The following is a 14,025-nucleotide window of genomic DNA, read 5'->3' as shown; positions in this document are numbered from 1 at the left end:
ACAGATCAAAATGCATAGGCAATGCAGAGGGAAGAAGATGTCAGGGAAAAGAAGGATTAATCGGGCAAGACCACTTAGAAGAGATGTGAATTTAGTAAGGCTTTTAAGGTGGGAGGAGTGGTAATCTGTCGTATGTGAATCGGGAGGGAGTTCCAGGTCAGAAGGAGGAGGGCAAGGGGTTGGTGAGATAGACAAGCTTGAGGTACAGTGAATAGGTGGCCACTGGACGGTAGAGTAGAGTGTAAGCTCCTTGTGAGCAGGGAACAGTAAGTACTCAATAAATATGATTGACTGGTTAAATGATTGAAATGAACATAGTGTTACAGGGAAAGGATGGTAAGTGCCTTTACTGGGTCAGACCTAGGGTCAATGCAGCCCATCTTCCATAGCGGCAAAGCAATGTATGGGAAGGGACATTAGTTAGAGTTATATCTTTGAACACACTCAACTTTTCAGCTTGTCGTGGGCAAAGAATCTGTCTACCAATTTTGTTACATTGTTATATTGTACCCTCCCAAGTGCTCAGTAAAGTGCATGGCATATAGTAGTGCTCAATAAATATGATTATTGATTGATTCACTGATTCTCTCTAATACCTCATCTTGGGCCTCTTGTCCACAAAATATTCCAAGCCCTGCTTGAATTTATTTAGCTTTTCATACTGCCCAATTTACACTCATAATGAATTCTTGCTGGACCTCGCCTCTTCCCAAAACCTTCCCCTCCCCACCAGCGTATTTGTTTTGGCCAGTAAACTTCATCACTGATGACACAGCCTCAGCAGGCGGAACTGGAACTAGAATCCAGTCCTCTGATTCCCAGAGTGGTGCTCTCTCCACTGGGCCAATTTCAGATCTGGTCAGTGTCACTCAGTAAATACTATCGACTGACTGACCTATTTATTCTCACCATGCTTTTAAACAGTAGGTAGGGACCAGTGTGATTGGTATCAATCCAATTTTACAAAAGTGGATATTGAGTCCCACAACAGTGATGTAATTTCCCTGAAGACAAACAATAAATTTGAAACGAAGCTGGTATAGGATTCCAGTTCTACTGACTCTTAGTCTAGTGTACTAATGTACTAGCCCAGGGATGGACAGTCACTGGTTGGATTCAATCAATCAATCAATCCAATCATCATTGGTACTTACTGAGCACTTAGTATGTGCAGAGAGAGTACAATACGATTGACATGCTCCTTGCCCTTGGGGAACTTCCAATCTATTTAACCACTTCTGCCCTATAAATTAATCAACCAATCAATAGTATTTATTGAGTACCTACTGTGGGCAGGGCATTATACTAAAATCTTGGGAAGCGAACAACAGTTCGTAGACTGGATATCTACTCTCAAGGAGTTTACAATCTGATTGGGCAGACAGACACTAAAAAAAATACAGGTCAAAGGAAGCTATAAAATCTGAAGACGTGTAGAAATGTTCCGAGGATTAGTCAGAACACTGTCCAAGTGATCAACCAACATCAGATACAATAAATATATGTAATCAATGAGTTCTTCTGGTGAGAGATAGTCTTCCTGGCAAACTTGGGCTTTGACTAGCATCAAATACGGAAAGACAATTGCAGAGGTTGGAAGGACCATCAAGTTCTTTTGGACAATCAGTCAAAATCCCAAGCTTTTTAGAAAACAAATTTTAAGCATGACTTACCTGGTTCTGATCAACCTCTATGGCTTTTTTCTTAATTATCCAAGTAACCGATTCTGTAAGCGGCGGGGTGGTCAAAGATCCCGAATAGGTCCAATAATCCGGACAGGAAGGTAAGAGGCAAGATGGATCAAATTGGTCAAGAGCAACCTGAGTATCCTAGAAAACCGATACCATTGGAGTTTGGGTTTCATTCACATTTCAATAAATAAAAAATATAAGAAATTATTTAAAGACGAGTCAACACGGTTATTTGAATTGTGATCCAGTAGAATAGAAATAATACTCCCCTGGTGATATTTGTTGTGAGGAGCCAAATATTGATTTAGGTATCTCGTCTATAAAGGGATGGGAAAATCCAGATGAATAATCATCTTTCTTTACTTGAAAATTCCGATATTGATAAAGACTTTTCTACTTGAGGTGGCTGACATTTTTCACACAGGAAATAGTACCTAACTCAGCCTTGGCAGCCAGGTATGTTAGCTTGTAACCGTGGCCTAAAATAAATCAGGCAAGGCCTACAGGAATTCTGAAGTCCCCTTAAAAGAGATTTAATATACTCTGCCTCTGATTTCTATTATCTTTTGATTACTTTTCATGACATTCATCAGTGTGTACTAGCTGCAGGAAAATGCCTGTGTTCTCCCAGTTCAGTGATATGAAGAGCCCTAAGGTAGGGTTGAGCATGATTAGGAAGGAGAAGGAATTTATAATGTGAGTAAGGAAAATTTGTAATGCAGATTGATGATGAGTTTTTTCAACCTGTCTCCACGGAGTTATAAGATGTACACCGGGGAGACCTCGATTTGGACTGTAATTTCTGACTTTCGCCCTTCAGGATGGAACCAGATGGGCAAAGTGCTGGCTGGGAGCAGTTTGCAAGTCACCAGTGAATTTGATCCAACTCTCACTCTGTCCAGCAAGAATAGAGAGGTATACAGTGTCATCACTGTGCACAAAAATACCTATACCAAGTTTATTAGCATGCTCATCAGCGATTAACTCTGTTGAAATTTCTGTGGAAATGGCACAAAGATTCTTTCTACAATACATATCATCATCGTTTGTCTGACCATATTGTGAACACTAAATATTTTATCTGTGAGGCACTCAGCAGCTTATTAAAACTCATTATGCGGTCCTACAATAGAAATAATTACTCCTTCCTGCACTAGAGACTACGAGATGTTAAACAGAGAAAGAATTAGGACAGGAGTAGCCAGCCCACCTTCCTATTTGTTCAGATTACTTTGAAATAAAATATTTTAATTCCTGTTAGGCCAGAAGATATCTACGGATCAAAATCTATGACCCTAAGAAGGCTACATCTTTCACAAAATCTCTTAAGAATGAGCGGAAGTGATAATAGTAGGAAATTAAAAAATGAAACTATGCGCTGAGACACTCTTGCTGGCTTCAAGAGGCCGTCACTTCATTTGTGATCCTCTGACCCAAGGGCTGTGGGAAGCTTCAGTAGGAAAGGCCTAACTCTGAAAAGGTGTGGGTCAAAAGAGGTTTGGGGTTGGGCCTTATGGTCTTATAAAATATATCCATGGGAGGGACAAATCTAAAACTAAAGAAGTGGACTCGATCTTTGAAAAATTCTAATCACTGATATTTCCCTAAATCACAATCATCCCTAAATCCACAACTTCACATATTGCCGACTTCAGTAGAGCCAGGGTTAGGGATAGAGGTTAGGGTTCAGGCTAGCTATTAGGCATAACAGTAGGTGGTCTCACTGATGGTCTGTTGACAAATGTTTGATATGTCATTAATGTTTACAGAGAACTGGGCAGTAACAGGATTAGTTAAATCCAATCAATCATACTTATTGAATGTTTACTGTGTGCAGAACACCTTACTAAGTTCTTGGGAGAATACAATAAAACAGAATTGGAAGACCCGATCCCTGCCCACAGTGTATTTACAGTCTAGTTAATTGAAAAAAATGAAAATAGAATCAATTTATTTTAATCCCTCTCTCTCTATCTCTCTTTCTCCCCCACCCCCACCATAAAAAACAATCATTCATATCATAAGCACCTTTATAAGACCCCTGGTTCAGTGGGCAGGGCCTTGCTTCAGGAATCAGTTCAGGCACTGGCTATTTAGAGCTCTTATAGAATTTTTCTCTGAATGTTTCATGAATAAGTGCGTTCAGAATTCCTCTAACTTGAGATTTCTGTGGAGAAAATGTATTCTCCTCTCTCTAGAAGAACAATAATTTCCTAGTCAGATTGACTGTTTGATAGCGGTTCACTTAAAAGTACTTTATCATCAAGATACAAACAAGCATCTGTCCAAAATTAAACAGAGCAGAGCTACAAAGGTGAGAAGTAGAAAGAGCAAGGAATGATCAAATCAGGGCCGGAGATGCCTGCTGATGCTTGAAGTGCCTGCTGTGCTGGTCTCAGCAGGTGGTGGCATTTTTTGTCAAAAACTCACAGCATTTTCGGGGCAGGAAAGAGGGAACCCTGAGTAAACAGCGCTGCAAATAACCTCAACAGGCCTGTGATTTCAATTCCCGCAGAGAAGTTCTCTAAGGACTATGAGCCGTGCCTTTTTTGTTGGACAGGATCCCAGTTTTAGCTTAGTTTTTCAGAATCAAGGAAGAGGATGAAGGCCCTGGGATTCCATCACATGGAACGTGCAAGGTCCTTAACTTTACAGGCAACAAGTTTCGAGGGGGAAAGAGTGGCCTGCCCTCTTGGCCCAGATTCTTGTCTCCTTGAAGGTAAGAGCCAAAGGGATCAAACAATCACGTTTGTACTTTGCTCTGGGAAGGGGAATGTTTTCCTCAGCTTTCATCCAACAACAATTTACCCGATTGTTTGGACAGGTTCTGACCTCATCCCTAACTAGATCTGAATGGCCCCCTGAAATCTTTACATCCAGGAACTCTTTTTGCTTCTTATACATTTCACTTCTTGTTTGCTACTAGATAAATAAATATAATTTCTCAGAATTTCCATTTTGCTTTTCCCCAAGGGTCACAAAGCTCATTGTAAATCAATGTTGGAGAAAAAAACCCAAAATATCATTGTTGTCATTATTAACACAAAGCAAATTTTCCCAGGACCCAAGTTTCCTCCCTCATAGTAAACTAGATGCTCTGTGAAGAGGACTAAATCATTCAGATCACTGTGGGACAGTTTGATGTTTAGCAGTTGTGAAACCACAATGTTCAAAACAATGTGCTAAACCTACTCTTGGAAAATCTGGGTTCTGTTCCATATTCGCTTCCTCTGCTATGAAATGTGATGATACCTAGGATAAATGCCTAAACAATATGGTGGCAAAGCCTTGATTTGATACTTTATTTTGGTTGGGTAAAAATTTGTAAATTTTAGATCTATTCCAAAATACATTTCTTACCTTATGCTTAATCTGTGGTAACACATCTACCAACTTTTGGAGTCCTCTGTGATGTGCTCCCAGCTGAAAGATGCAAATACAGGAAAATGACTAAAATCTGCTGTTTCATTAGAACTGCTGTTATATTAGAAAAAAACATGACAGTCACCAGTACCCAATTTTTTCACCAATGGAAAACCACTAAACATTCCCAGTTATGGTCTGCTGAGATATTACCTTCAAAAATACTCCTATTACAGCCAAACCATTTTCTCCCATTACAGCTTCTTCATAACTTCTGTATTGGACAGAATTCCAGTGAACTAAGTGCAGCTGAAATACAATTGAAAGATACTTTAAAATTTCCAAGATGGGGCAAGTAAACTAAATCAATCATGGATGTGTAGTCCAAAATGCGGCCTATTTTGCTGTTCCCTGAACCCCGTAACACCTTTATTTCCCTGCTCCTCTCTTCTCCTTGCTTTCCTAACCTGGCTCCCTGACTCTTTTCTTCCAGGGCTACCATCCTCTTCCTTCTTCCTCACTCTTCCTTTTTCTACCAATCCTCAAGGGTCTGCTTCTTACGGGAGTGAAGGACAAGAGAAGAGTGGGCATAGTCCAGGACCTCCTGACTTCTAGGGAGTCCCAGATGCCTCAGAGGATTACAGAACTTGCAGGAAAGACAGCAAGAGACCGCGAGGCTGGGAAAAACCAAACTACACCAGTGCCATTGGCCGGAACATCAGTGTTGGCAAGACTTCACGACGTCAGCCTGTCCTTCTCACCGCTTCATCTGCTCGTTCCCCCTTGACCGATTTAGTCCAGGACAGCACCATCAGAATGAAAACCACAAAATCATCTGCACCATGCTAAACCAAGACATCAGCCATCACCCCACCCCAGGCAGGGCTCGGATGAAGTTGTCAGATTACCTAGGGCCAATCAGAGGGTTGCAAGTGATGGTGACTTTCTCTTATCCTCCTCCTTCCTTCCCGAGCCTCTTCTCCCTCTCTACTTTGACACAGTCTGTCCTTTGGAATCAAATGTTTAAAAATACAGAATATGTTGAAACATTTTAGAAGAGAGCCTTGAGAAAAGGTGTTCTGAAAATCCAATAAGTAGGTAAATAAGCTCATGGAGAATCTACCTACCTCTGCTGGGTAGACTTGATTGTCCACTGAGTGTTCTGAGCCCCAGTCATTTACTGCTCCCCAGTGGAAGTGGAACTGCTTTAGTCTGTAATGGTTACCCAAGGGTCCTCCACTAATTCCTGGAAAATTAGACCAGGCAAATCTGTTCAGTACAATCTTTATTACTAGGTTTACTGGGTTTGAAAAAATTAGCTTTCTTCTCAGCTCCTCCTAATTACTGTGAAACCTGGTGAACACGTTTGGTAGGGTATATTACCTTTGTTTAACTTGGACCCTTTTAAAGGGCACTAAGTTTCACTACAGGCTGATCTGGCTGAAAAACAATTCAGAAGCCCAGTGTTTATTCAAGAACGTTCCATACCCCTGGCTCTTCCTTCTATTCAATGTGGTCGATCGACAGGCATTCATACGGTATTTTATTAGCTGCCTCCTGGGTGCTCCCGGGAAAATTAATGTGCATTTGAAACCCTTATGAATGCTAGAAATAAAGAAAACATACATTCTTCCTCATTTTTTTCCATTTCAGAGCAAGTCAGTAAGTCTATGACTTTGTTTTTTCATTGGAAACAAAGATGAAAAGATTCTCCCCAATCCCAGCTCTTGAACATGCAAAATAAAATATGTAAAAAGAAATGCAAAAAAAAAAGAAGCAAGCAGACTTTTCAATTAAATGGAAAGTAGCCCTGAGGCTTTGGGAAGTTGTGTCAAAATTTGGTCGTAACGATTTCCACAGTTACCCACAGAAACTGAAAAACTAAGAGGAGAGACAGAAAACATTCTGAAATACTGTTCTATCAATCAAGCAATGGTATTTACTGAATGCTTACTGTGTGCAGAGCATTGTACTAAGCACTTGGGAGAGTACAATACAATCGAGTGGGTAGACATGATCCGGGCCCACAGAGACTAGAGGGGGAGACAGATAATAAAATCGATTACAGATTCATTCATTCAATAGTATTTATTGAGCGCTTACTATGTGCAGAGCACTGTACTAAGCGCTTGGAATGAACAAGTCGGCAACAGATAGAGACAGTCCCTGCCGTTTGACGGGCTCACGGTCTAATCGGGGGAGACGGACAGATGAGAACAATGGCAATAAATAGAGTCAAGGGGAAGAACATCTCGTAAAAACAATGGCAACTAAATAGAATCAATGCGATGTACAATTCATTAACAAAGTAAATAGGGTAATGGAAATATATACAGTTGAGCGGACCAGTACAGTGCTGTGGGGATGGGAAGGGAGAGGGGGAGGAGCAGAGGGAAAGGGGGAAAGAGGGTTTAGCTGCGGAGAGGTAAAGGGGGGGTGGTAGAGGGAGTAGAGGGACAAGAGGAGCTCAGTCTGGAGATTGATGTGTACATAAGTGGTATGAGGGGGTGGACATCAAGAAGCAGCGTGGCTCAGTGGAAAGAGCACGGGCTCAGTGGAAAGAAAGAGGCCCAGAGAAGTTAAGTGACTTGCCCACAGTCACACAGCTGATAAGTGGCAGAGCTCACTAATCCCAGCTCCACCACTTGTCAGCTGTGTGACTGTGGGCAAGTCACTTCTCAGTGCCTCAGTTCCCTCATCTGTAAAATGGGGATTAAGACTGTGAGCCTCACGTGGGACAACTTGATTACCCTGTATCTACCCCAGCGCTTAGAACAGTGCTCGGCACATAGTAAGCGCTTAACAAATGCCAACATAATTATTATTATTCGAGCCAGGATTCGAACCCATGACCTCTGACTCCCAAGCCCGGGTTCTTTCCACTGAGCCACGCTGCTTCTCTAGTGTGGCTGGGACTGAGGGTCCCACATCAGACTTTTCGGCCACTTTGGATCCCCTGGGAAACTCTTTTAACTCTACCAGCTGCTAGCCTCCCTGAAAGAGAGACACACACACATTCAAGAATTGCAGCATGCAGATGAGTGTGCTGAAGAGGGAAGGATATCCCCAAGAAGACACGTTGGTGACTGTGAACCACCCCAACGAGTCATCCGGACACTGTGAAATGAAGAAAATTGGGGGAACTTCATTCACTAAAGAAATGCTATTTGCAACCCAAGATCTCCACGGGAAACCAAAACTTGGAATACCACTGTGGGATTTTGGGCAACACAAACTACACGATACACTAATATTCAAGGAGGCAGAAAATTGAATCAAGAAAGAAGAAAGTCTTTGGGGGAATGTCAGATAGGGGTGTGATGGCAATGGACCATCAGGCCTCAGAGCAATCTGAAGTGCTCAGAGCTGTAGTGCTGTTCAACCTTCTTTTGGCTGCGAGGTCTGGGCCGGCTAAAATAGCTCTATTCGGTTCTGTGAGCAATTTCATCGGAGTCACATGTGCTACGCTCCACATCACCTGGCAAGATAGACTCTCAGACAACGAAGTCCTGGAACAAAATCAGTTTATTAATATTGATTATGGGCTCACCTCCAAACAGTATCTTGAGGAGGTCATGTGAGCATGAGAACACCCAAATAGCTGCTGCTTGGTGAGCTGAAATGTAACCACCAAAAGGGGAGGGTGGAAATGCTTGTAAGGGCCGATTCAGACAGTGTAATACCACAGATAAAAGCTGTCACCTAACTGCAGTAAAAACTCTGGTATAATACACTGCAGTCCTAAAAGAGTGGCTTTTGAGCATAAGCTTTGAGAGGATCGTGAGAAAATAAAAATAGCACCAGCAGGTTTTGCAACAACAGACATAAGTGAAACAAGGGGATGACCTTTGTGTGTGCATTGTTTGGTGGGGATTCAGAGTTTGGCATTGGTCTTTTCAGCCACACCTGTATCCATAGGTCATCTTTGCTGTGAGGAGCAACATGTTCAAACGTGAAGACCTATAACTAGCCAGTTAACTTTTCTTTAAACAAAACTCATTTTACATCCAGATAAAAATGCAGAGGGGATAGAAGGTGTTTTCTCAAAGCTGAAATAAACAAGATTCATTAGCTTGCACAAATTGGCTATTGTGTCAGGCCTTCAGTAAGCAGGAAATTGGATACCTTGAGGCCCATCGTGGGCAGGGAATGTGTCTGTTTATTGCTGTATTTTACTCTCCCAACTGCTTAGTACAGTGCTCCAAACATAGTAAGTGCTCAATAAATACTATTGAATGAATCTGCCAAACTAACTCTCTTCCCCTCTTCAAAGCCCTACTGAGAGCTCACCTCCTCCAGGAGGCCTTCCCAGACTGAGCCCTCCCTTTCCCTCTGCCCATTCTCCCCTCCCCATTCCCCCTACTCCCTCCCTCTGCTCTTCCCCCTTCCCCTCCCCACAGCACTTGTGTATATTTGTATATATTATCTGTTACTCTAGTTTATTAATGATGTGTAGATACTATAATTCTATTTGTCTATTTCGATGGTATTGATGCCTGACTACTTGTTTTATTTTGCTGTCTGTCTCCCCCTTTTAGACTGTGAGCCCGTTGTTGGGCAGGGATTGTCTCTATCTGTTGCTGAATTGTCCATTCCAAGAGTTCTACACATAATGAGTGCTCAATAAATACGAATGAATGAATGAATGAATGAATGAATGAATGAATGAATGAGCTTTGATTGGATCACCTAGTTCTCAGTTGTTAGGCACTTCAACACAGTCCCTCTGCCCTTCCCATGGAAAATCCATCCCCACCATAAAACTGTGAAAAAATGGAAGTCCTGGAGAAACAGCTTGGGTCTGGGAGTCAGGACACATGGGTTCTAGTCCCACCTCTGCCACTGATCTTCTGAGTGACCTTGGGCAAGTCACTTGTCATCTGTAAAATAGGGATTACATATTTGCTTTCCCTACCTCTTAGATTATAAACCCCAAGTAGGGCAGGAACTATAAATAAGCCCGTGATTAGACTGTAAGCCCGTCAAAGCGCAGGGACTGTCTCTGTTACTGATTTGTACATTCCAAGCGCTTAGTACAGTGCTCTGCACATAATAAGCACTCAATAAATACTATTGAATGAATGAATGAATGAAACTATCAGATCACCTTATATCTACCCCAGCCCATAGCACAGCTCCTAGTTAGTATTTAATAAATACCAAAATTCAAGTAATAACAATTTCCAATTTAAGAGAAGAGCTTAAATCTAATAATTGAATTAAACCAGCAAGTATATTCAAAGGAGAGGATTTTCCAATGTCCATACATAACAGAGCAATGGTTTAATTTTGCAAAATTGGCTAACAACAGGATAACAAGGAGAAATATGAATGAAGTTGAGTTTTTATTGAGGCAGGCTAAATTGAAGTGAGGCTAATGGTCAGGGAGGGAATTGCAAAAAATTGTGACGAGATGCAGTCTTATTTTTGACAGAACTACAGTGCCATCTGTAATCAAGTAGCTATGCGGACATAGGGGTAGATTGGCGAAAGAGAAAGAGAGAGGGGCTTGGGGAGGGAGAGATAAATCACAGCCTACTGGGTTCCGGCCAGGCTGAAACAATAAGAAGCAGCGTGGCTCAGTGGAAAGAGCCTGGACTTCGGAGTGAGAGGTCATGGGTTCGACTCCCGGCTCTGCCACTTGTCAGCTGTGTGACTGTGGGCAAGTCACTTGACTTCTCTGTGCCTCAGTGACCTCATCTGGAAAATGGGGACTAACTGTGAGCCTCACGTGGGACAACCTGATCACCTTGTATCTACCCCAGCGCTTAGAACAGTGCTCTGCACATAGTAAGCACTTAAATACCAACATCATTATTATAAGAGTGTGGTATCATGCCGGTCACAGAACTCAGCAAATCTGAGTGGGGGTATGTCCTCTCTAAAGTAAAAACAAATTAGACTTCTATAACAAAGAGGAACAAGAGAGCAGATCCTCTTCTTCAAGTTCCGAGCACAAAAGAGATACAAAAGTTAAATGAAATGGATGTAGAGACCAGCAGGTAGATGATTTAAGGGCCCTTGGACTTAGTTCCAACTCTGCCACCGACTTTGAGAAACTGGGGGTCATTTAACTCCATCTCAGTTTATCCATCTCCCTGCCTGAGATACAATTGTGAGCCACATTCCCCCACTGTGTAAGTTGCTCCAGTTTTCCATCCCAGTTTAGTCTGACTTTTCCTCATTTTCTTCTCTTTTCACCTAATCAATCAATCATTCCTCTTCTTTTAGCCTGTCTTTCCTTTTCTCCTCTCCTTATCTGCCTGCCTCCCTCTCCCTCTTCACCCTCTTCTCCCTGTCCCCAAATCCCTATCCCCCCCTTTTTCACAGGTCCTGTTCATCTAGCACTCCTTTACCCCCTTCTTGTCTTCTCCCCTTTCCTCCTTACTTCTATTGCTTTTTTTAACGATATTTACATAGTGCTTCCTATGTGCCAGGCATTCTGCTAAGCAATGAGGAGTTACAAGCTAATCAGTTTGGACACAGTTTCTGTCCCTCACAGAGCTCACAGTCTTAACTGCTATTCATTCGTTCATTCAATCGCATTTATTGAACGCTTACTGTGGGCAGAGCACCGTACTAAGTGCTCGGGAGAGTAAAACACAACAATAAACAGTCACATTTCTTGCCCGCAACGGGCTTACAGATGAGGTAACTGAGGCACAGAGAAGTGATCTCCCCAAGGTCACACAGCAGACCAGTGTTGGAGATGGGATTAGAACCCAAGTCCTTCTGACTCCAGGCCTGTGCTCTATCCACTAAGCCGGTCTGCTCATGGGTCTCACAGTCTTATTCTTAAAGATAAGAGAATTGAGGTACAGAGAAGTTAAGTGACCTGCCTGAGGTGACACAGCAGATCAGTGGGAGAGCCCGGATTAGAACCAAGATCCTGTGACTCCCAGGCCCTTACCTTTTCCATTAGGCAATGTTGCTTGCCACGTTACTTCCGCTATTTGCCCTCCGTTCTGTTCGGCCTATGTACTTAGGTCTGTATCCATTAAGAACTTTGAAATTCTTGATTCTATTTATTGCTATTGTTTTTGCCTATCTGTCTCCCCTGATTAATAATAATAATAATGTTGGTATTTGTTAAGCGCTTACTATGTGCAGAGCACTGTTCTAAGCGCTGGGGTAGATACAGGGTAATCAGGTTGTCCCGCATGAGGCTCACAGTCTTAATCCCCATTTTACAGATGAGGGATCTGAGGCCCAGAGAAGTGAAGTGACTTGCCCACAGTCACACAGCTGACAAGTGGCAGAGCCGGGATTCAAACCCATGATCTGTGACTCCCAAGCCTGGGCTCTTTCCACTGAGCCACGCTGCTTCCCGTGTAAACCCGGATTAGACTGCCCGTCAGTGGGCAGGGACTGTCTCTATCTGTTGCCGATTTGTTCATTCCAAGCGCTTAGTACAGTGCTCTGCACATAGTAAGCGCTCAATAAATGCTAGTGAATGAATGAATGAATGAAATTCACCCATTTTCCACCACACTTATGTACGTATCCATTTGTAATTTACTGTAATACCTTCCTCCCTCTCTAGTCTATAAACTCCTTGCATGTAAGGATTGATTCTACTTATTCCATTGTACTGAATTCTCCCAAGTGTTTAGTACGATGCTCTGCACAGAGGAAGTCCACGGTAAATACTATTGATTGATTGATTATTTCCTCTTATACTGCCCCTCCCCTCCTTCATCAGTGCCTATCCCAAATGCTAAAATGAGTTTTTCAGAGAAATGGGCAATAGTGAGATGAATTAAATGAAAGAAAAATTCGAATCAATTTATTCAGATCTTTGCGTGTGCACACACACATAAATACAACTACACACAACCCCTAAAGAAAACCAAACACATTTAACTAATCTTGAAATAGTAGCAATTGTATTGAGTGCTTACTGAGTGCAGAACACTGTACTAAGCACTGGGAAAAAGCATACAGATGGGAACTAAACGAGGTCTCTGTTCCTGAAGGGACTCACAATTTATGAAGAAAGCTCCCTATTGGCCACTACTCTGGGAATCAGAAGACCTGGGTTCCAATCCTGGTTCAGGCTATAGCTGACCAAAGCTGATGAAGACCTCACCTACGAGCAGCAGTAGGGTCTCGTGGAAAAAGCACGGGCCTGGGAGTCAAAGGACTTTGGTTCTAATCCCTGCTCTGCTACTTGTCTGCTCAGTCACTCTGGGCAAGTCACTTAATAACAATAATAATAATAATAATAATAATAATAATAATAATAATAATGACGATGGCATTTGTTAAGCACTTACTATGTACCAAGCACTGTTCTAAGGACTGGGGAAGATACAAGGTAATCAGGTTGTCCCACGTGGGGCTCACAGTCTTGATCCCCATTTTACAGATGAGGTTACCGAGGCACAGAGAAGTCAAGTGATTTGCCCAAAGTCACACAGCTGATCAGTGGCAGAGCTGAGATTAGAGCCCACGACCTCTGACTCCCAAGCCCGTGTTCTTTCCACTAAGCCACGCTCCTTCTCCTACTTCTCTTCTCTAACTTCTCTAACTTCACTTTTCTGTACCTCAGCTCCCTCATCTGAAAAATGAAGATTCAAAACCTGTTCTCCCCCCTACTTAGATTGTGAGTCCCATGTGAGACCTGATCATAATAATGTGGTATTTGTTAAGTGCTTACTATGTTCAGAGCACTATTCTAAGCGATGGGGCAGGTACAGGGTGATCAGGTTGTCCCACGTGGGGCTCACAGTTTTAATTCTCATTTAATACAGATGAGGTAACTGAGGCACAGAGAAGTGAAGTGACTTGCCCACAGTCACACAGCTGACAAGTGGCAGAGCCGGGATTCAAACCCATGATCTCTCACTCCCAAGCCCTTGCTCTTTCCATTGAGCCACGCTGCTTCTCATAATCTTGTATTTGCCCCAATGCTTAACAAATGCCATTATTATTATGCACTTAGCAATCTACTTCGCTCACCCATCTCCTG

At 42.5% G+C, this 14,025-nt stretch overlaps 1 protein-coding gene across 1 annotated transcript in view; it reads right to left on the bottom strand.

Annotated features, from left to right (window-relative positions):
* The window catches only part of CA5A (carbonic anhydrase 5A), a 32,895-nt gene that overhangs the window by 1,882 nt on the left and 16,988 nt on the right, over positions 1 to 14,025 (bottom strand). Inside the window, exons 3-6 of the mRNA XM_001508914.6 lie at positions 6,182 to 6,300; positions 5,268 to 5,363; positions 5,052 to 5,114; positions 1,674 to 1,829 (exon numbers count right to left, since the gene is read on the bottom strand). Coding sequence (XP_001508964.3) covers positions 1,674 to 1,829; positions 5,052 to 5,114; positions 5,268 to 5,363; positions 6,182 to 6,300 — 434 coding nt within the window. The remainder of the gene's footprint in view (positions 1 to 1,673; positions 1,830 to 5,051; positions 5,115 to 5,267; positions 5,364 to 6,181; positions 6,301 to 14,025) is intronic.

This window comes from Ornithorhynchus anatinus, chromosome 11 (assembly GCF_004115215.2).
Source record: "Ornithorhynchus anatinus isolate Pmale09 chromosome 11, mOrnAna1.pri.v4, whole genome shotgun sequence".
NCBI lineage: Eukaryota > Metazoa > Chordata > Mammalia > Monotremata > Ornithorhynchidae > Ornithorhynchus > Ornithorhynchus anatinus.
Note: the sequence above shows the minus strand (reverse complement) of the source record. Positions and strands in the feature narration are given on the sequence as shown.